At 41.4% G+C, this 24,474-nt stretch overlaps 1 protein-coding gene across 3 annotated transcripts; it reads left to right on the plus strand.

The window, feature by feature from the left end:
* Nucleotides 1-970: 970 nt before the first annotated feature.
* Nucleotides 971-21,633, plus strand: LOC117259134 (sushi domain-containing protein 6). Of its 3 annotated transcripts, none has more exons than XM_033630368.2 (5): nucleotides 971-1,184; nucleotides 13,079-13,185; nucleotides 15,669-15,872; nucleotides 19,239-19,383; nucleotides 19,860-21,633. In XM_033630368.2, the coding sequence occupies exons 2-5, from the start codon at nucleotides 13,092-13,094 to the stop codon at nucleotides 20,194-20,196; spliced, it is 780 nt and encodes a 259-aa protein (XP_033486259.1). In that variant the 5' UTR covers nucleotides 971-1,184; nucleotides 13,079-13,091; the 3' UTR covers nucleotides 20,197-21,633. The 3 variants fall into 3 exon arrangements, with proteins under 3 accessions (XP_033486259.1, XP_033486260.1, XP_078023018.1); XM_033630369.2 differs by having other exon boundaries at nucleotides 19,863-21,633; XM_078166892.1 differs by having other exon boundaries at nucleotides 1,046-1,184; nucleotides 13,083-13,185.
* Nucleotides 21,634-24,474: the final 2,841 nt, after the last annotated feature.

Here is a 24,474-nt window from a genome sequence, read left to right on the forward strand (position 1 = left end):
TACAAAGGTGGGTATATTTTTTCAACATATAGAGAACATATTTATGTAACATCGTACAAAAAATGAAAGTCTAAGAAGGGTCATATAGCCTAATGTTTTTTAAACATCTCTAGCAAATTGTTCATTTGGCTTTTAATGGTAAAGGTCGTGAAGCTAAGCTAATGTGATTGAAAAAGACTGTTTGCTGTGAAATTAAGAAAAAAACATATAGGCCTACATATATTTATAATTATGTATATATGATCTTATACTGTCTAAAGCCATGCTGAACCCAAACAGCTGAATCGCCCTTTTATGTGTGAAGGTACTGATGCTAACATGATAAATTTATAATTTTTGTAGACTATAATAAAAAAATATGAATATTTGCTGTTGTTAATATCATATGTAGACTAATGTTATTCCATCATATATTTGCTGTGAAAAAATATCAGTATAATTTTTCACCATTTCTGAGATATTTTTAAAGTATTGTAATGGTAAATGTGTAGAATTAGTACGTAGAAATAATACTAACACTGGTAATATTACTAATTCCATGGTAACAAACTGATATATGTCGGTGTACCAACACATTACAAGCACTGTAATTAGATTTTTTTTCCTTTCTGTTTTACAATAACCGTAAAGTGACTTTTCAACCGTTTGGTAGAGGCATATATTTAAAAAAAAAAAAACAAAAACAAAAAGAAGAAATGATTTTTGTTATTATCGCCCCAAAACATTAGAAAATATTTTTAAAATGGCTTTTCCTAATGTGGACATGAAAGGGTTAATGTGTTTACTTGTATATTTTTATTTTTGTGTTGGAACTGGACACAGTTTCCATTTTCTGAGTAACTGTGCGTGTGTGTGTGTGTGTGTGAGAGAGAGCGAGAGAGAGAGAGAGAGAGAGCGTTTCCAGAACATGACGGGGCCGCGCAGATGGGCAGTGCTTGGCGGCTCGCAGCGGCCAATCACAGGCCTGTGTGTTCGGAGTCACACACAGCTGATCGATGAGTCAGGGGCGAGAGCAGCCGAAAAGGTCCCACTTGTTGCTGAGCAGGAGCGTCAGCTGACGGACGTACATCTATAGATCCTTCACTTCTCTCCTCCTCCGACCTGTCGGCAAACACAGCAGGAGCTCCTCTGCAGCTCGACAGCCGCTCCGATCACACCGCTGCTGCCTCCTCTGCGGCTCTCAGGTCAGACATTACACCTCTTCAATCTGTCTCTATCTGCTCCATTCATACAGAGGAGGCGTCGGTCATTTAACTTTACCTGCCGGTGATCACAATCAGGACTTATCGATCATTCCGCCAGCTGTGTGAAAATAGGCGTTTTGTTTATATGATAAAAATAGATTGTGGCTTGGACTTCACACAGAGAGAACATTAACTGCTCAGTGCCTATTAATTATTGATATTACAGCTATTAAAGAGGATCAGAATCAGCTTCATTGGCCAAGTATGTGCAGGACTCTGTGTTTTTGTTGCTCTCAAAAGACAGAAATAGACCCATGGCTAAAGACAGGATAATAAAGCTGGACACAAAACAAACCTAACTGCTATGTACATATATACATATATAGAAAGAAGTAGTGAATTTGTACACAACAGTGCAGACAGTGCTGGAAGAAATGATGCTTAATAGAGATGAAGTACATCTTACACAGTGTTCTTGGATTGATGTTTGACCAAATGTAGGCTACATGTTAAAGAACAGTGTGTATTTAAACTGTAAATATATATAATCTACAGGTACAGTGGGGTGTTGCTGATAGCTAATAATCACAGGAATACTATTGTGAACTCATGAAGCTTCCACTGAGGAACAAAGGAGCTTTTTACATAATAACCTGTGTTACTATAAACAGTACTGAGCACTGAGGGGGTCCCTCTGGTCTGTGACTGACAGGGTGTCTTTGTTGGTTCTGAGCTATTTGAGTGTATTTTAAGTGCTCAAGGGTTCATTAGGGCGTCATGTTTTTTAAAGGAGCAGTGTGTAAGATTTAGTGGCATCTAGCAGTGAGGATTACAGATTGCACCCAGCTGAAACTTCTCCCATGTGCCAAATGTGAACTCCTGATTAGGATTTCTTTAGTGGTTTTCACTGGGAGCTCAATCCAAATCCAAGACTTCATTGCAATTGCAGACTCATAGGCTTTGTGGGCATGTTCATGGAAGTCTGTGACTACTGAGGGCTGTCCAAATCCACAATTCATCCAGTCCTCAAGGGCCTCGAGTGAACTTTCTGCAGACTTACAGAGTCCATTAGCCTCCCTCTCCAAAATAATTGACCAAACCAGTAAAAACACTGAGTAAAGCAATTTCATGTTACAAATCAGTGTTTCTCCAGCGCTGCCCGGCTCATTGCAGAGGGGCTGACATGAAAACGCAGCAGACTTGTTTCGCTTTTCAGCCGGCAGTGGAGGTAGTAACAGCGCTGAATCAACATCTGTGTCAATGGGACAGATGGCAGGACGGGATCATGCGCGGGTGTGACGTTTTGATGGCGTGTTAAGTTTGCGACCCCCTGCCGGGTGATATAACAAGCAGCTAGCAGCAGTTAGCAGCTAGCTCAAAGAAAAAGTTTATCAGTCGAAAATGTCCACAAATAAGGAAAACAATGATGTTTGGGAGCTCCTTACCCTCCGAGCAGAGGAAGAGAACAGCCGCCATATAACAGAGAGGGTAAATGATTGTTATTGCCATGTTATGATGTCATTGTTTACAAAGTGCTGCAGATGGGTGTTCCATGTCACACTAGAGGTCTAGCCCGTCACACCTCTTTTGCCTCTGCGATGCCAGGATACTGTCTAAAATCACACACTGGAGTGGCATGGTGCTGCTGTTGTTTGGTTCTGTGTATACTAAAGACGGGACTACATTGTGGCCTTATAGGGTGGTCTCTGTGTACAAAGAGCTTGTGTTCCTGGACTTGTGTAACCTCATGTGTTTGTTATCCCCTGACCTGCTGTGACTCTCCCTCACCTCAAGTGGCACCACTTGACACACAGATAACACTGAAGTATGAGGGGAGGCTTGTTGTCTAAGCAAAACCTGGCTGCTTTTGAATGTGCAACTTTATTTATCTCAGTAAATGTGCAGCAGCAGCTCTCCACCCAGAGGAGATCGCAAAACTGAGAACATTCAAAGGCCTTCAGTATAAAGATCATTAACTCTAACCGCAAAACATTTGATATGAGCTACACGTCACTACAGTATTGTATCAGCACATCACTGACTTCCAGCTCATCATCACAAGGCGAAGCTCAGGCAATCCAAAAATAAATGTGTGTATGCCTCTGTCATCGATGTTCAGTAGACTTTATGACTTCATTAACTTATAGTTTGACCAGCGCTTACTTTGAACATGAAGTGTTTCATGGGCTGAAGTCATAAAAGCAAATGTGCTGCGGCACATCACAACAGAAGTTGTGTGTGTGTGTGAGCCGTTCAGTAACATGCAGCATCAGCAGTCTTACTGTGTAACACTGTGTACACTGACTGCTCAAAGCATCCTATCTATCACACTGAGCAGGTCTAGGTTCTATCTATCTATCTATCTATCTATCTATCTAGGGATAAAACCTTTTTTTTTTATTCTCAAGAATGGGTGATCTGTTGTTTTGCAGTAGACATTTCCAGTGATAAGGATAGACATGGAGGTAACACAGCTCAACCATATGTTAAACTTTTTTTTTATTATTATTATTTGTTAAATTATTGGGCTGAAGTTTAAATTACTGCAACGTTTTCCGTTCTTGTCAATAACAACACCCACATATGTAATCGGTTCTTCCCAGTGAAGCCACACACCTCTGAGAACAAATTTGGTCAAGTTCATTCTCAAAACTGACACAGCAGGAAATGCCTCAGTACATTTAGGAAGCACAGTGTGTAGATGGAGCAACGGCCTGAGCGTAGAGACGAGCAGGGAGATCTCCTAAGATGGAGGGAAGTTTACCACTGTTCATTTACACACACTACCCACACTGTTCTGATACAAAGCTGTTTAACAATTGGCCAAGTGTACCTTTGAGTCTAATGTTGAGGTGCTTGTACTTCACTGCACTTCTACTCCATCTTAGAGGAATATATTGTATTTTTTACTCCACTACATTTATTTTAAAGCTGGAGTTACTTTGCCAAATCAGATTATTAATACAAAATTTAAATCAGTTAATAGAATATGACATTATTGCTACCCAGCAGTATATGAAGTTATTTAAATTAGCTTCACCCTGTACCAGCTGCAACATTAAAATAAAAAAAACCAATATAGGCTATATTACTCTGAAAAAAGCCATTCTGTATATTGAGATTTTCACTTACACTTGACTACAATTTGAATGCAACGCTTTAACTTGCAACAGAGTATTTCTACACTGTAGTATTACTGCTTTGATTTCTGTGGAGGCTGTGAGTAATCAGTCAGTTCAGAACTGAGTCGTTTCTTAGTAAAAGAGAACAATAACACTGAGCCTACACTTTAGACTCTACAGGGTTTGGTGTCAGGCACACAGTAAGGCAGTAGAGCAGCAAGAGCAAAGTTCAACATGGCAGAGTCACCAACACAGCTACTGATCAACCAGACAGTCAGATGTGGCTCAGTGGGTTAACACACTCAAAATTAATCACCATGAACTAAGTGAACTCTCAGTGCCTTCTGCAGCATGTTTTCCCCAGTGGAAGTTTCTGTTGCTGGTTGCTCCTGCTCACTGCCCTGCTCTTCCTCTGTTTTCACCAAACAATTCGCTGTTGAGGCTGGAAACAATAAATTCATCACTTCCTGTGCACCTGAAAATATTTCCAATAAAGAGCCAGCAGAGTGTTTATATCTGCAAATGTTATATTATGTCATTTAACTTAACATCATGGGCTCTAGTTTCGCAGACCGGGCGCGGCGGGGGCGCAGCGCACCTGCGCTTCGCCAACTGGGTGTGGCCAGGCGGATTTTGTAAGTTTGGCACACCGTGCGCGCTGGTGCAGCTACTCCTCTTCCCCACCTCCGTCCCTCCTACCTGCGCAAGTCTGAAAGAGGGAGGAGAGAAGGCGTGGAGTGGGTTTTACACACATCACACCAATCAAATGAGCCCCTCTCCTCGCCCTTAAATGCGCCGCGCGAAGGCGTAATGAGAGTTTACTCAATTCGCCATGGCAGAAGAGAGCAGCAGCGTCAGACGGCCAAACTTCTCCCAGGAGGAAACCAGGGCTTGAAGTTCTCCGGCACGGTGCCGGATTTCCGGCGCAGGGATATTCTGGTGCAGGAATATTTTTTTCTCGTGAATATTTTATCATCTTGCCGTAGCAACAGTGATTTAACCTGTCGTTTTAAAGCAAAGCAAAGCGATAGTTCCAACTACCAATGGTGTATCACATTACTCAAGGTAAACAAGGACTTCTAGCCAATCAGAGGCAGAGTAGGGCGGGCCTTAAGTTTTCACAGTCTCTCATTCAGTCACACCACGGACACACCGGACGCAGAACCGAAGCGCAGCGCCCAGCAGCGGAGACAGTTTTCAGTCGGCGTCCATGTTAACCTATCTGACTGTCCACACAGGCCGCTGAGCAGAGCGGAGCGCCCGCGGAGGCTCGCGCACTGCAGCGCTTCAGTTCGGCCAAAGACGGTGGATAAACCAAGACGGTCCACTGCGAGTCAGTTTCCTGTATCAGTGTCACGTGGGGTTCGTGACCACCACGCCCCTTTAGGAGACTAACAGCAAGTCCTGAGTCCATTGACTTCAGTGGGAGAAATGAACGTGATTACAGATTATGGCTGATTCTTTCGCCCCATAATCAAATATTGGACCCATTTATCACAAGCCACATATCTTCAGAACATTCCGACACCAAAATGGCAAATTTCACACGGACAAATCAGGAGAAAATTTACTTTGTTCAAGACCTGTCTCTGTCTCAACAACACACTCTCGCGAGATCTGGCAACAGATATCTCCTCTCTGGTGCTGAAATCAGTGCAGTTTCACCAAAGATACTGGATTAAAAAAAATATTTTCTCCAGCGGATGTCTTAGTTACAACATGATTGAGCTAACTGGAGTAGTTTCATGTCGTATCCGACAACGGGAGGCTTTTAACAGATGACGTCCTGATGTTAGCTTAGCTGCTAGTGTTAGCTGTCCCTGTCAGCTGCAGCCACTGATGCTTTCTAGACATCGTGATTTCCCAAAACTGAATAAATACCACACATAGCAACACAAAACTGCTTTGCTAGCTCAATCATATTGTAACTAAGATATCCGCTGGAAAAAAATATTTTTTTCACGGACCGTTTAATGAGTTATTACCTATTACAGACACCGCTAACGGTTAGCCCAGCTAATCTACGATAACCAAGCGAGGTTGGGGATACTCGTCTTTGATTGGCAGTTCTCCATCGTCTTTGATTGGGCTACGGGGGACAACGCCTACTTAGGAGACCGGAAATGTATACCATTTCATACAATGGGGGTATATTGTAGGTGGGCCATCTTGTTATAATACAGTATCTTCGGTTCGGCATCTGGTCTATTTTTCACACGAGCCGTGAGCGCCTCTGTCAAGCTGGATAGAGCGGATCATACCAAACAGGAAGTCGGACACAGAAAAGACGAGAGAATCGGCCAATTTTCAAAATAAAATAAATTTAAAAAATAAAAGCCTGTTTAATTATGATGTTGCTTGTCTGTCTATAAATATTTGTTCAGTTTGGTCTAGACATGAGAGAGATGAAAACACACACACAGAGAGAGAGAGAGAGAGAGAGAGAGAGAGAAATGGCTACAGGTTGGGGGTTGCAATTCACACATACAGAAAGAGAAAGAGGCGGTGTGGTAGAGGTAAGTGAGATAATTTGTGAAGCCACCGATGAGTTGTCACTTGCAAATTAGCTCAGTCAGATAGAAGATGCTCCTTGGTGTCAGAGATCGTGAGTTCAAGCTTCAACTGATGTAAAATGTACATTTTAATGTGTTCTTGTTGTTTTCCTATTCTGCCACTTGTTGCTCAGAATTGCCTAAAATTGCCCGGCCCCGACCATTTTGTAGTAGCTGATGACCAAATTTTCCTTTTTTGGTGAACTGTTCATATTTCATTATTAAAAACCTTGAAATTGTTATTCTAGCTCCTTGATGTGATACTTGGTTGATACTCTCAAAGTGCACCAGATTAATTCATTTAGACGTCAAATGTTCAAAATTTTCTTCCGGGGGGGGGGGAGGGGGGCTTTGCCCCCGGACCACCTTAGCGCAGAAGGCCCTCTAAAAAAATTTCAGGCACAGGATTTTTTCTTGCTTCAAGCCCTGGGAAACTGATGTTTTGGTCCGGGAGGTCCAAGCTCGCAGTGTCCGAATATACGGAACTGTGAGCAGACCTCCACGGGCTGATGATGCAAAGGTAGCCTGGGAGGAGGTCACCACAACTGTAAATCAATGTTGCATTTCTCTCGTGCGCGCGCGCGCTCTCTCTTTCTCTCTCGCAGTCTCACTCTGTTTCTTTTCTTTTGACTTTTCTAAGATGACAGATGCTGAATATATACTCCCTATCTGATGCTGTGGCTGTTTGTGGTTGGCTGAGAGGGATGTGAACTCATTAGTTTGCAGCTGTATTAATCAAATCAGGTTGGGTTTCCATTACGTGTGCCAAACGTGCCAAACAGTGCCAATCCCCTTTGATCTGACATCAGATGTGACGGGACAGTCGATATAGAGATACATTTATGTGCTGATTGCAGATAGTTGCATTGAATAGTGTTTTTTGTGGGTATTTATTGCATCGTTAATGTGCCTGACATTCTGGAAACCTGCCTGTGAGGTTTTGGTGACGTGTGCGCACTGTCCGCCGGTCAGCCAAACTTCGGCTTGCACCGGCTGTGCTCCGCCTGCGCTGACAGTAGACCTGGTTTCAGCTGGCGAGCTTTTAGCGCACCTTTGGCGAAGCCTTTTGGCACGAAACTGTCACTGCGCCAAGCTGGATCTGTCGACACCTCCCCCTGCTGCGCCGCCACACCCATCTCAGCGCACCTCGGTCTGCCAAACTACCAAACTGAGCGCGCCTCGGGTTGCACTGCTCGAAACTAGCTCTGTGCGGTGTTCGCCATCCTGCACCACCCCGCGCTGCGCCGGGAAACTAGAGCCCCATGTCTGAAACACCACTAAGAGTGTGTGCACGCAGAACCAGTAAAGTTGTCATGTGCACAGTGGTGGAATGTGACTAGGTATATTTACTTAAGGACTTTACTTAAAGGGATAGGTCAGTATTTTTAAATATTTTCAAGTGGGGCTGTATGAGGTACTTATCCATAGTCAATGTATTACATACAGTGGATGTCAGTCGGCACACCCCCCAGTTTGGAGAAGCAGGTTGGAGTGTGACGTGGAAGCTAAACAATCTTAACCACCAAAAAAAAAGAAAAAAGAATAATCAATATCAGTTTAAATGTACGCTATATTGAGAGTATGTTCACTGTACCTTGCTGTCAGATTGTGATTTCCAACAGGAAAATGAAGCCAGTACATCGCTCTCTTCAAAGCCAGACTCCACTAAGAAAAAACAGTGATTTAACACTGATGAAGGCAAGAGCTGCTGGTATTATGTGACTTTGGCATTTTGTGCCTGTTGATTGTATTCATTTATATATGTATGCAGTGATGGTGCATTATGTTTTTCTGGCCTTTATGGCCTTTGTATTAATATATTATATTTTCTTATGATGTAATATTGGTGGTGACTTTTCTATATGCTATGCTAGGTTCACCCACAAATGACACCTGCATTGTTTGACTGCAGTTACCTTTTGGGGCCTAAAGGGTCTTTTTGTTCAGGACCGGCTTAGTTTAAGGAATGTAGTCTTGATAGGGCATAGGCTCATTTGATTATTCTTAATTGTACACTTTGATGCAATTTTTGCATCTCGGAAGCCTTGTTGTATTAATGTATGTGTTTATTGTAAAGATTCCCATTTGTGTATTGATGCTGTTTTTACACTTTCCATGCAAACATATCCCTACAGGTTCATTTACTAATGCAACCTGCAAGATCTGGACATGTATCTTACTGAGAATGCTATTTAACCTTCAGGACTTTATAAGAACCTACCTATTTCATCTAATCACTGTGGAGTATGTTTATGACACTTATACAATGTGTTTTTACTAATTTGCTTCTCTATCTCTGTGTATAATATTGTAGATTGTCACATTGTAAATTGATGTTTGGCGTTTGTGCCTTCCTACTGCATGCAGGGAAAGTGGTTGATTTCAAACTCACAAGCTCTCCTGTTGAAGAGGACGTCTCTTTGTCACTGTTTGCCCTATGAAGGTCTGGTCACCAAAACATCGCAATAGAAGTAATCTATTGCAATTAGACAGTGTATGGGAGTTTGTCTGCAGGCTGTGTCCTGCTCATTCCAATGTGCTAAGTATTTCTTTGTTCGGAGTATGTACAGATTCACCAGTCACACAATAACAAACTAACTAACTGATGGAGGCAGCTGCAGACCAGCAGCTCCTGTGTTCAGCCAGCTAACATAACTGTTTCTGTCAGTGGAGTTTGGTGACTTTGACAGTAGGAAAGATGGGGAACTGAAATTGTTAACGACTTACCCGTCAGACGGCAAGGTTTTTTTTTAAGTGGGACTTTTTTAAGGTGGCTAAAATACATTTTGTTGCTCACCCCTCCACAGCAGTACATTGCTTAGCTTCCGTGTTGAACTACAGCATGCCGCTCCAAATTGGGGACATGACAACTGACATCTACTGTATGTAATACACTGACTATGGATAAGCCCCACTTCAGAAAATCTGAACTGTCTGTTTAAGTACAAATTTGTATTCTTGTATTCCATTTTATGTTACTTTATACTTGTACTCACATCTCAGGGGAAGATCTTGTACTTTTTATTACACTACATTTTACTGACGATTTAGTCACTTTTCAGGTTACAGTTTTTCATTCCCTTCCAGTCTGGTGAAAACCACGTTATTTTAATACACAGTGGTCTCTGATGTAACTCTGTCTCAGTCATAAGGTTGTAGATGAAGAAGAGGTGACAAGATAAAAAAAGCTCTGACGCCATCAGTGGTTTTTCTTTGTAAAATCATCTGCAACAGAGCACATCCCGTCCCCTGAGCTGTGAGGTCACCTGTAGTGAAGCTCTAACACACTGTCAGTCATGTTTTTCTTCAGCCTTCACCGCCCTGCAACAAGGCAGTGCCAGACTGTGACATTTAAAGAGTGTTTGTAGTGAATCTGATCGTGTTGATGCATCACATAGTTTGCCTTTTATACATGAGCTCTTTATAAAGTGGCCTGTGCTTGTTACATTACTCTGTAATGTGGAATGTGAATACATGAACTCAAGTACAGTGCTTCAACAAGTATTCCACTGCCGGAAAGACGGTCTTTTCATAAAACTAAGATGTCTATGCAGTAGAGAATGCAAATACTTTTGTAATTGGTGCTACATGACCAGAGGAATCCAAGTGGCAACCTCTGAAAAATAAAGCCAACAGGGAAGTGCCAAATACTGCAGTTCTACTAATGGCCACTTGAGGCTAAAAGCAAGTCAGTCCCCAGCCACAGACCTCCATGTTTAAATGCCCAACTTTACAGCACAAATAAACATTATATAATATAACCCGTGTGCAACAGCTCCACCCTCTCGTCAAAACTTGGTCACTATTTTGGTCATTGTTTAATACAGTCTATGGAGAAAACGGATAAAAAGGGACTGTGGCATTTGATCTTGCTCAAAAGGTAGAAAACTGCATCACAAAAGACCAGTAAACCCTCCCACTAGTGGGTGACGTATTGCAAACTTGCCTGTTTTTCCACAGTAAACAATATGGCAGCCAACTGGTAATAAAATGACCTGGTATTAGAGTTAAACAGTAAGCTAAAATATGCCTTTGAAAACATATGAGGCAAGAAATAGAAACACAGTAACAGAATCTTGGTTTATATTTGATTATTGTAATATATGCCATGCTGCATAGTGTGTACTGTTACTTTTAGCACTTTGAATATATATTTATGCTCATACTTTTGCACCTTTATCTAAATAAGATTTTGAATGGAGGACTTTTACTTGTAAGAGAATTTTTACATTGTAGTATTCCTGCTTTTAGTAAAGTGAAAGATCTGAGCACTTCTTCCACCGCAGAATGTCAGTTAAAAAAAGAGAAAGTCCTTTTTTGGAGCTGAATTAAATACTTTTATTTGGGAAACAGAGCCATTTTAATTTTCTGTGGTCACGATAATTGTGTTTCTAACTTCAAAAATGTTTCAGCAGAAGTTATAATATCACAGAGAGCCGTGATGACTAAGATGCAGACCTCCCACACAGATACTCACATAAGATGGAGCTGAGAATGTGCGTGTGTTTCTGTGTGTGTGTGTGTGTATGTGTGTGACTGGCATGCTGAGGTGAGGAGGGGGGGGGTCTCCCTCGCTCCCTCACTGCTCCGGAGATGACTGGCATCTCTCTTGACATGAAAGCACTAAAACACACACCAAAGACAGCGAAGGCTACACCTACACACACACATTGTCAGGCACCGAAACACACTGTGGCATTTAAGCCTGACACTGAGGTCTGCAGAGGTCTGGCTCTGTTGGCACTAGTCGATCACAGGAAGGTGCGAGCCTGGGATAGTGTGCAGTGCAAGTCATCTAGAGAAGGAGTCTGGGTCATTGTGGTTGTGATTGGTTTCTGTTTTGTTTGCTGCTCAGCTGCTGCTGCACCATCAGGTGTTTGTGTCGGTCAGTGTTGAAACAATAAACAGTATGAGGTGACAGTTTCACTATCACCCACTGAAAGGCTAAAGGCAGTTTTACACTTTGGCTGAAAGATAAGAGGACAAAGCGCAGTATAGACACAATCCCCTCCAGGTTAAGAGTTAACCTGACGGAGAATTGGGACACCACTTCCCCTCACGTGAACGTGCAAAACCAATGGGAAGGGCCAAGACACAGGCTAAGGGGAAGAAATGGAATTGGTTCTTGGTCTGTAAGGGCTTAGGGCTTGAGTCAACGAGTCTGTAAAGGATCCATTTGGGACTGAGGGGAATGTTTAAGGGAAAACTTGACCCATTTCTTCCTTGCATGGTGAATGGAGAATCCAAAAATGGAGAAAAGTCTTGATGAAATAAAGATGTCTGTGTTTAACAGCAGCAAAACGTTCTACAAACTCTCACACGATTCATGCAATGTAGTCTCATTCATCCAGTCCTATGCTCAGTACTTCCCAAACACATGTTTTTTTATTCAAAGCACGGGTAGGGCAAAGCATTACTATTTAAAAAACTTGCTCATATGCTCAGTTCAATGCCAATATTTCGATGCCTGTTCATCTGAAAAAATGTCCCATTGGACCTAGAGCGCCTGTTATCCCCAAACCAAACACCCATTGCTCCAAAAAGACACACTGTCCCTGCTTTTCCAGCAACATTTGTGTCATTTTTATTGGTTATACTATAAACAGCTGAGAGGAGGAAGGAAGAAAGAAATGATGACAAACAGCAGAGAGCGGCAGGTCAGATTCAAACCTGGGCTGCTGCCAAAGACTCAGCCTATATGGGGCACATACTCGACCATGTGAGGACAACCTGCATGGGGGTGTTTTGAGCCATAACATGATCTTTTCCAAACCATAACCAAGTGTTTTTTGTGTCTACACCTAACCCCACATTAACCACAGTGTTGTAGTGAAAATGCATGTATTTGGGAAGTACTGAGCGTACAACTGGATAAATGAGACTTGGATTATACTGCACGAGTTGTGTGAGAATTTGTAAACTGATGTTTTGATATAGTTCTCCTGTGGTTAAACACTGACTTGTTCAGCTACAGTTCATCAAGACTTTTCTCAGTTTTTGGATTCTTCGTTCACCTTTGAGGCTTGAGCGAAAAACAGTTTTTCTCATGAATGTAACGCAACATGGGTTGAGTAATTGAAATAGCAATGATCATTTTGTGGGTGAAGAATACTTTGACCATGTGTGTGTGTGTGTGTGTGTGTGTGTGTGTGTGTGGGAGGGGGGTATTTATTTGTTTGTGTGTTTTCTCTGCTTCTGACTCTTTATCTCTGTTCTGAAGGAAGTCTGGTTTGATGTCTGCGTCGGCCCTGTATCCATCGCTGTGTGGATGCGTCAGTCTGGTCTGTGGACTCCTCCTCCTGGCCTCCTCACCACTCCTCACAGCAGGTATGACCTCTGACCCCTCCAGGACCCCTTTCATTCATTCATTCATTTATTTATTTAGTCTCTACTTTGGTTTCTCCTTATAGCAGACAGGCAAATATTATACACAGCCTTCATGTGAAAACTACAGAGGCACCAAGAGCTCAACGCGCTGCGAGCAGAGACAAAACACAACCAAATATAGAAATGCACTGTAGCAGCACCACAACACAACGGAAGCTTTTTTCAGTGGACACTAAAATGTGATGCACAAGGCTGAATTTATTCTGGTGTTTGCCTCCAGCTTATTATTAGCCTGCCAATTCAAATAATCAGGTGAAATACGACTAATTCATAGTGAAACAGGCTAATGTTATGTTAGCTGCTCGTATGTTAATAATTACTTTCAGAACCCGTGGTGGGCACGAACGAGTTAAAATACTACATGAATAAAAATAAAACCTATCACTTTGTTTATAAGTTGACTATTAATTAACTGCTACCTGTTCTTTCATTACAGACAGAGAGCCGATATAACTTAAAACATTTTTTTCATGCAGTCACTGCCACTATCACTGCAGCTTGTGTCTGTATTTAGTAATGTTTTCTCTGTTTGCAGTGTTTATTCTGAATGCCGCACATGTTGCCAAATCAGAGATGATTTCACAGGCTGTTATTGTGAAGTGGTGTGGCTTTTCTAAAAAATCTTGATGTATGTTGCGATGAAATTGCAGGGGCAAGTGAATTCGGAGCATATTATCATGAGCATTCAGTGTTTTTCACAGAATAAGAATTATCAGGGATTTTTTAAAATGAGATTTTACCCCTTTTAAGATCATACGTGTGACTGAAAGCTGACTGCTGAATATTAGTAATAATCTGCAAAACTGAAAAACATCGAGAATCCCTTTGGCTGTTTCTCATCACCACAGCACTGAGATACAGAAATAACCTTTAATTGTAAACACAACTAACTGGTGGCACACAGTGTTACCACACTTTAATGACTGATTATGAAACACTAAATGAACTTCAGACAATGGGTTTCAGGATGTAAACACTTTCTGTTCAGCTGTTCACTGTTTTAAAAGTTTGAAACGTAACCGTCTGGTTCTTCCACTTCTTATCAGAACTGTACAGTTTATACTGTGATCAACCTCCTGAAGCTGCACTTTTACCTGCTTTTACTCTGATGCTGTGAAACCATGCAGACTTTTTCTCGCTGTAGCTTCATCTCTAGTGATTTTCCACTCTCACACTTGACCTACTCCTCACGTGTTGATGTTTGGGTTGAAGAAGCTTGTGTTGGCAGTGGAAACCATTATTCTGCAAACGCAGACTTTTAAGGTGGAAGATGAAGAAATAGAGGAAGTGGGTAACAGTGCTGGCTGCTCTGGCAAAGCTGCCCGTTGAGCAAAGCAGAGGTAGTTTTGGGCAACATTTTGATGCAGGGAAAGAGCTCCAAGTACGCAGCATTCATTCATGAGTAAATATAAATATCAAAACCAAATCCTGACGCAGTGTACTCAACTCAACTTTATTTCTACAGCACCTTTCATGCAAACATGCAGCCCAAAGTGCTTCACACAGCAAAATGGGAGGTGAAGAGACACAATTTAAAGGAGAACATAAGCATCCATACATCAAATTTTTCAAGACTAGAAAATTACAACAATAAAATATTAAGATAAAAATTAAATAAAGAGCAGGGATATAATTAAGTAAAAAAAATCCAAATTAAAACTTAAAATTAAGACTGTAATATTACTCCAAATTAAAAGCCAGATTAAAAAGTTCTTTAAAGTCTCTTTCTTTAAGGTTTCTTTAATTTACTTCTAAAAATACAGAGACAGCTCGCCAGTTTAATATCCCAAGGCAGTGAGTTCCACAGTTTAGGGGCATGAAAAAAAAAAAAGCCCTCTCATCTGTACATTTATGGGACACGTGAGGAACAATTAAGCGTAAAGCAATGGAGGAGTATAAAAAAAATTAGCTTTAGAGACCAAAACTGTTTTATTGTACCAGGCTATTAACATGTTTATTTTCTGCTGTTCCTTCTGTTAAGTTGTGCATTTTAACATTGGGGTCTGTGAGGATTAACTGGCTCTTGGAGACAGCCTCAAGTGGCCATTTAGGGAACTGCAGTGTTTGCCATTTTCCATATTAGCTTCATTTCTAAGCCTCGGTGGTTGCTGCTTGGTCTTAAAAAAATGATTTAAAAGAAGTCACTGATTCTGTGAGCCTTATCTCCTCAGGCTTTGGAGCGGCAAAACTGAGTTAAATCTCTCAGTGTTTCTGGCAGAGGCAGCAGATTTTTATCATCTTTTTAAAAGCCAACAGGAAACAAATGTGTGGGTCTGAAAGACGAGGAGTTAATAGTTTTAATTCTGAGATATAAACATGAATAAATACCAATTGTGTGAAGAAGAGACTACTAATGATCTTGAATTCAAACACAAAAATGTTTAAAGACCTGCTGCCAACACTGTGTTTTTGTGTCTCTACAGGCCGACTGACTAACTGCACTCACCCCCTGGTGCCAGAACATGGAGGTTTCCGCTGTGATCCATCACCGTGTCGAGGTTTTCCCCTCAAGAGCTCCATCCACATCTTCTGTGAGCCGGGATACCACCTCAACAACAAGGTCCGTGTCTCCAGGTGTCGCCACGGGAAATGGACGCCTCCGATACCTGCCTGCATCCCCATCAGAGGTGAGAGGAATCAATAGTCTGAATTCTACCAAGTAATGTAGTATTTATGTTTGTTTTCTGTGTATCTGTTGAGGTTGTGTTGTGCAGAGTATAAACTGAGTTTCCTGCAAGGATTCATTTTATTAGTCACACATTACTCAACATGTTTTACACTGTGCTATGTGGTATTGCCCCTGCCACTGTGCTTGACCTAAAAGGTAACAAAAATACAATATATACGACAAAGAAAAGTCAATGAATGATGCAAAGAAAACACGCTATAAGCACAGTTTAAATGGAGACGACAGCAGCAGCGTCGTGATAAATCATGTTCAGTGCGAGAGGCTAGTTTGAGCTTTGGCTTCTTAGCAGAGGGAATATTTCCTTCTGTGGCCTGGAATGTTCCAACTGTCTGCTCTCTGCGCTCTGAGTTGGTAGTCATGTGATTTTGGAACACTTTATTAGTAATCAGATGTTCTCTCATGACTCTAAACATCGCTTGACATTTCCCAGCAACAGCAGTGGGCATCACAGCATTCCTCAGTGATTAGCTCCGTTTAGAATCTTCTCATGACTCAGAGCAGGTTGACCCCGATGCTTTAGAGGCTGATTAGTCATTTTTTGGCAGTGGCTTCTTGTTTTGAGCGTTCAAGAAGCAGACAGCGTGTCATTGTTATCGTGAGATTATGAGGTTTGACTCCTGGTGGGGTTACTAACACTTTAAATATGTGTTCTGGCTGATTTTAGACATGAGATGTAGACTGTCTGTGAGAGCGTCAGCAAAAGACTTCTCAGAGGCCATGGTGAGTTCTGTAGAGCAGACAGTGATGGAATTTAACCAAGTACATTTACTTAAGGACAAAATACATCAGTACATTTTTGAGGCACTTGTACTTTACATGAGTCGCCTTTTTTTCCATGATATTTTCTACTTGTACTCGATTACATCTCAGAGGGAAATGCTGTACTTTTTACTGCATTATATTTGTCTGACAGCTTTAGTTACTCTTCAGAGCTTTTTTGCACACAAAACATATGAAGAGTTTATAAAAAATGATTTTTTTCTATATAATAAACTACCCAGCAGTTAAGACAGCTGAAACAATTAGTCAAAAGAATACTGATTCATTTTATTAATTTTTCATGTAAAAACATTTCATGATCACAAATAATGTTAATAATTGTAATATATGAGTAATAATGTTGAGGTAAAACAGACAGACATTTCTCTCTATTTTTACTATTTCTCCAAACCAAATAATCAATCCATCAATGGAGAAAATATTCAGCAGATTAATCAATGATGAAAATAATCAGTAGTTAACAGTTCAGAGTGAATTCCACCTCAAACAACTACAAGAGTAAATTCCTGCCTTTACATTAATGCATGAGTCAGAATCATCTAATGAGATCGTATATAATAGTACAACAGTCACAGGGGACTGGCTTTTTTGTCATAAAATAGACCAAGTCAACATCACTTATAGGTCTAGTGTGTAGGATATAGGGAGTTCTACTGGCAGAAATTGAATATAATATAGCATGTATTCTTTGGTGTATAATCACCTGAAAATAAGCATTATTGTGTTTTTGTTACCTTAGAATGAGCCGTTGGACCGCCATGTTTCTACAGTAGCCCAGAACAGATAAACCAAACACTGGCTCTAGATTTGCATTTTTGTATTGTTGTGTCGGCCTCCGTAGTTAGCAGCACCTCAGTGGTGAGCAGTGTTAGACAAACACCGTTTTTTGAATGTGAACCTCCTTTATTCAGTGTATTGACTGATTTTAATCGCCAGGTCCATTTCTTTTGGATATGAAGAGACCTCTGTGGATAATTTGGCTCCCAGTAAAAACCTACTGAACAATGAACACTGAATGAATCCCAACGAGAGATTTCAGCTGGTTGTAATCTGCAATCCTCACTACTAGATGCCACTAAATCCCTCTAAATATTGCACAATGGACCTTTAAAGAAATTTTCAAGAACATTTATTTGGGGGTACACTTCTGGGTATGTTATCTTAATGCAACACTGTCCTGTAGTGATAAGAACTGGAAAAATACAGGGTTATTGTGGCAACATTTTAATATTTAAACACCGTAAAGTTTCAAATTAATGCTTTTAGAAATTGAAAAACATTAAAATTCTGAATGTATCTCATCAAATGCGCACAGACATCCACTTGGACTTAAGGAATGAACTAATTAGAATTTGGTGGTCGAAGGTCAAAGGTCAAGGTCACTGTGACCTCACAAAACATGTTTTTGGCCATAACCATGGCTATAGAGGGTTAATACTTTAATTACATGTTACTGATTGTACTTATACAATCCCTTTACCTCCATCAATCATTGAGGACAGGGCTGTTAAAACCAGCACTGTAAATCTTATAATAAACCACTTTTTTTTAATGATTGGTTTGTCAGAATTGTATTTTTAGATGTTGTCATTTTGTTGGTGCTACACAAACGTGACTTCCCCTCTGCAATTGTTGAGATCGAGTTTTGTCTCATGAATGCATCAGATCTGATTCTGAATGTTAATCAGCCGTAAAACTAAAGCATCAGTGCACATCAGAGCATCTTGGGGCTGAGCCCTCTATGCAAACACAACAGCTCACGTTCATCTTCTAACCTACTTAACAGAAACACTCAAGACTCTGTGCAGCGGAACTAGAAGCTTTACTTTCCTCAGACCAGTTCCGACTTCCTCTGTCGCCATTCACTCAAACGCGCTGCAACAGGAAGTCGGAGCGCAGAAAGAGGAAGTGGGTGAAGCCACCGTAATAACCATTAAACATTTCCTCTGTGCTGACGCTGCGAGAGCCTCATGGAAAGCTACTGTCGTATTATCACGGGCACATAGAAACCACATAACGAGATAAAATCCTCTACCCCATAGATTGTGTATCTGATTTTTGTCTATTTTTGTAAAGAGAAATTTTGAGTTTTCTCACAGTGCTGAAGCACAGGTGACTGTTTTCTGTCACAACTTCAACTCAGTGCCGTAAATCTTTTTTTGTAACCACCAGATCAACACATTAAAACTTTACATGAGCTACATGCAAACAGTTTGTAGTTCTGTAGTTTGTAGTTCTGGATCCATGTCTTCTGTTATAATTGGCAAGATGACATTTCTTTTTGCCCTGTGGCTGCAACTGTTTATACATGCAGGTTTTTATTTAATTGATTCAAGGGTTTATTATTTATTAACACAGGACTGCACAATGAAATGCAGTTTAAAACCAGCATAACATAAAGTTCCATTAAGTCTCACAGTCTGAGCAAAGACAAACAATGTTATCATATTTGTAATATGGTGGAATATTACTGTGCATGTCTGCGGTTGTTTCTACTCTAACATTTCACCTGTCTCCTCCTCAGAGGGCCCGAACATGAACTCCGACGACAGAGTGAATGACTCGATGCCAAGCATGGCGACAACAGCGGTGGGTGTGTCCATCTTCCTGCTCACCACTACTGCCTGCCTGGTGGTCAAGTCCCGCCTCTACCCCTGTCAATCACACAGGTGAGAAGAAGAAGAATATTCGCTGCAGTGGTTTCCAACAAAAGGGAAAATATTGTAACGGAAATTAAGTTGTTGCTAGTTTTTCTAAATATTCTTGTGCCTGCTGTAACACCAGAGTCTGTTTTTCTTTGGGTCCTCTGCAGTCTACTCAGTGGTTAGATCAGGCGTGTACCGCCAAGTTCTAGGCCCTGTGCAGTGTCTGTGGGCCCTCCACCGTTTCTGACCCATGTCTCTCTCACACACCTTTTTTTGGAACCCTGTTTGCCCTGAAGACAGGACAGTGTGTGTTGGTGCCCCAGCAGAAGCAGTCACTCACTCAGCTTTAGCTGCATTCAGAGATGAATCCCAGTGCAGGGGCAAACTAAACCATTATGCGCCTTATGCAGAAAACAAGTGAAACTGAGCTCTATATGGAAATGATTGAAGTCAGAGGTCAGAAGATACAGTCTCAGTAATTCTCTCTGTGTGTGTCCCAGCAGCCGTCGCCCCTCAGACCAGCTTGACCTGATGGTGGATGGACTTCCTGTCTCCCTCCCCTCCTATGAGGAGGCGGTGTACGGCAGCTGGGGACAGCGCCTCCCCGCCTGCTCTGCGCCGGGACCCACCCAGCTCCTATTGGCACAGGAGGCTCCCAGCCGCCACCCGTCATCTCTCAACAACCAGTCGGATGGCAGTCAACGTCCCCTCCTGTCCAGCCCCGAAAACCCCCCGCCCCCATACGAGGAGGTCCAGTCATCACGTCCCAGAGACAGGATGCATGACGGGGACACCCAGCAGCTACGTGCTGTGCTTTCAGATGACAAGGACACTTGATAGACAGACTGCGGGGCTCATACGTGACATGTTGTTAAGCAATGAAGGATTTTGATTGACAGCTGCAGTGTTTACTCTGCAGATAATTTCAAAGAAAAAACACGGACTGACAGCAGACTCTGCACTTTTCCCGTTTGGCTGCAGCTCACCAGCAAAAGGGCACTCTTTCCAATCATATGCTAGTTTAGGGGAGGCTGATAAGCTCTGATTGGCTGGTTATCAGGTCACAAAGATCTGACGGAAGAAAACATTTATAAATGAATGTTGGAATGTATATTGTGTGTTATATGAACGTATGTGACAGAGGAGGGTGTCTATGTGCTGTCTGGTGAAAACCTTTAAATCCTGAATGCCTTTACGATGTATGGCTTTGTTTGAACAATATTTTAAACGAGAATGCTTCAGTTTAAATATAAACAACATCACACAAACCGGAGTTATGAGGTTTTCACAGGACGTTAGTCACATAAAGATGTAAGTGCCTGTGTGTATGTGTGTGTGTGTGCGCGGTGTGTGTTTTCAGTGTTGCTCTGGAGACGTCGCCCAACCTTTCCCGTCAGTGACGGGGCAGATCGTGCTGTTGCAGAAACCCTGTTTGTTTCCATGGCAACCGCCTCTATTCCATTTCTGTCTGATTCTATCTTTTGTACAGCGTTTCTACTGATGGTGTTGTGGATTTGAAGCCAGTGTGGTGCGCAGCAGTGGTGGAAGAAGTATTCAGATCCTTTACTTCAGTAACAGTACTAATACCAAATGTAGTGCAGTAGAAAGTACAGTATATGTGGTGGAGTGTAAAGTTGCATAAAATGGAAATATTCAAGTTAAGTACAAGTATTTCAAATGTGTACATAAGCACAGTACTTGGGATAATGTGCTTTCCACCACTGGTGCGCATCCACTCTGATAATCAATGGAGACAACAAACAGCATGTCGTGATGTTGACTTTGTGTACAGCAGATGTTGAGAGACTTGAAAATGCTCGGAAACCAAATAGTCTTTAAAAGTGTTTTTCCAGTGTTCATTCCGTGGTGAGTGGAGTAAAAAATGAATATTATTTTTGATTATTTAAATGCATAGAAAAATAATCTAAGACAATTGTACATTTATTTGCCCTGGAGGCATCGGTGCAGACACATGGGTGCTTTTAACTTTTTTCATTCCACAACCCCAAAAAAACAACAACAAAAAAAAAAAAAACCCAGAATAAAAAAACTGAAGCTTTTAATTCTCTGTTGGTGTCCTCACCTCACCCACCTGGTTCCCTCTCTGTCCCTCTTTAACCTCTGCACAGTGATTCTCGCCTTTACAGACCTTGAATGTATTTCATGTGGCTACAGATCTTAATTAATATATGGATTGTTAAACTTGCAGGAAGATTATTTGTACATTATGTTATTGCACAGAATTATATGATGAATAAATGTTGAGATGTTTGATATCTTGGTCTTGTGTGTGACTTCTTGTCGGAAAGATGCTCTTTTCATGAAAGTGCCGGAAGAAGATGCAGAGATTACTTTGGAAATTGCTGCTACAGATTTTTCCTCTAGATAGTAATCATGGCCTTTTGTGTCTTTTCGCCTTCCCTTATCTCTTCCAAACAAACTGCCGCCGTTGTGTCTATGAAACACTTACTGTGAGGCCGTGAGGTTGTTCCATGGAACAAGGAGTAATTCAAACATTCATTCATTGGAAAACATTCTAAATCATTCTTGTGAGACAAGGACTGAACTGTTGCAATGTGGTGATGACATGATGGTGGTGATTAAAAATCGGACTTCCTGCTTCAGTATGAATCCTGGGTGTGTTTGAGAAGAAGTTGGTTGGATGAGTCTTTTGGGAGGAAATGAAAAAGGGGAAGAGTTGGTGATTATCTACTGTAAACAGTCAGCTGTGGTTAGGTTACAGTCAGATGAACAGATGAGGAGTCATTGATGAAGACAAACCGGTGTTTGCCACAGTACATTTACAACAGTCACTTATTTTCACTTCCATTTTCTGCTGTGTTCTACTTCAACTCCACCAAAAACAGTGCAAAAGACACATACATGCCAATGTCCAATGGAGTGGGTGCTGGACCTAATGAAATCTGGCTAAATAGAAAACAAATACGTCTGCACACCAAGCGGCTCCCGTATTTCTACTTCAACTCCACCATATTTCTGGAAAATGCGTACTTTCTACTCCACTACATCACCATTTTAACGTTCAATGTGTAAGATGTAGGAGGATCTGGTGGCATCGAGCAGTGAGGATTGCAGATTGCAACCAGCTGAAACTTTCCTAATGTGCCAAGCGTAAACATGCTTATAATTGCTTCAGTGCTCATTGTTCAGGCTTTTTTTTAAATCACTGTGAGCTAAATCATCTGCAGAGGTCCTCTCCACACAAATGGACCAGGGGTCTCACTGCTTATGCACAAATCGAGGCCTGAAAGAGGAATACGCCACTTCCCGTGCAAAATTTGTGATCTATAAAAACAAACTTGACATGAAAATGTGCACATCTGAGTGGAAACTCTCACCCATGTGTGTGAACATTTTGGAGACAGGGGGAATTTGCTTTACACATAGTGAGGTGGTGAATTGAAGCCAGACTGTAGAAATTAAATATAAAATTAAATTGTGTATACCACAACAACAAAAAAAATCATGAAAATGTCAGAAAAGAAATCTGTGCCATGAAAAAATCATAAGAAATGTATAGTATAGTATAGTATGCCATGAAAAATAATAAAAAGCCATTGTATAGTATTCCATAAGTGTCATAAAAACAAATGATTAAAAAAAATCATAGTATAGTTTGCCATAAAATGTGATTAAAATGCCGTAGAGTAGCATGCCATTTAAAAAAAAAATCCTAAAAGTTATAGCACAGTATGTCACAAAAATATAATTCAAATATCATAGTAGAATGAGACATTTTTAATGACATTTTTATGACTCCGTGGACAATGTCCCGCTCCCTGTGTAGATAAATGGCTCATTTTAAAGTTACCAAAATACAACAATAATTACTTTCAGGTGATTATACACTAAAGAAAATATATTCATTATATTACATTCCATTTCTGCCAATATATCCCCCTAAATCCAACACACTGGACCTTTAAGTTAGCAGTTACTTTTCAGATGATGAGTTGTACATTATAAAACCACAAGACCCAGTTTTATAGCTTAAACAAGTGGCTCCCAGTGGTGGATAGTAACAGAGTACATTTACAAAAGTAATTTACTTAAGTACAAATTTGAGGAACATGTACTTTGCCTGTGTATTTTCATTTAATACTGCTTCCGTCAGGACCACTTTTTTCAAAGACAACTTTATTTCCATTTGCAGTATTATATTTGGCGGTGTGGCTCTGTTCAGGGGCCTCGCTGCCTTTCCTCAGGCCTACACAGAAAGCCTCTTCCAAGCACCTACGTGAAAAGGCTAAGGCAAAGAGAGTACACCTGTCTGCCCTTCAATCAATCAATCAATCAATCAATTTTATTTATAAAGCCCAATAACACAAATTACAATTTGCCTCACAGGGCTTTACAGCATACAACATCCCTCTGTCCTTATGACCCTCACAGCTGATCAGGAAAAAGTCCCCAAAAAAACCCTTTAACGGGGAAAAAAAACGGTAGAAACCTCAGGAAGAGCAACTGAGGAGGGATCCCTCTTCCAGGACGGACAGACGTGCAATAGATGTCGTACAGAACAGATCAGCATGATAAATTAACAGTAATCCGATGTAGTAATAGAATAAGAGAGAGAGAGAGAGAGAGAGAAGGAGAGAAGGTGCCCGGTGTATTATAGGGGGGTCCTCCGGCAGACTAGGCCTAAGTCAGCCTAACTAGGGGCTGGTACAGGGCAAGCCTGAGCCAGCCCTAACTATAACCTTCCTCGTGCGAACAAGGAAAGCCTGCGGCAGAGACAGCAAACCTCCCTGCCCTTCCATGCGCCTACATGGAAAGCCTAAGGCGGGAGAGCAGCAGCAAAGACCCCTGGGAACAGAACAGGGCAGCATCAATGACAAACAGAAATGACACTGAGTAGTCAGACACAGCACAAAAAGGAGGAGCTGGGGTGGGGGCAGGTTGCAAAGCAGTTTAAATAGGATGTCCTGAATGAGATTCGCCAATTGGATGCATAGACAAGAATCATGTGATCTATCAGCTGACTCCCTTCATCAGTCAGCTGCTCCATCAGTTGTTTGGGCTGTTCGAGATCAGCTGATGTGGCTGGGATGTGAGCTGAGCTTGATATCGTGTCCTGCCTGAACTAACAATATG

Source organism: Epinephelus lanceolatus, chromosome 4, assembly GCF_041903045.1.
Source record: "Epinephelus lanceolatus isolate andai-2023 chromosome 4, ASM4190304v1, whole genome shotgun sequence".
NCBI classification, from domain to species: Eukaryota; Metazoa; Chordata; class Actinopteri; order Perciformes; family Serranidae; genus Epinephelus; species Epinephelus lanceolatus.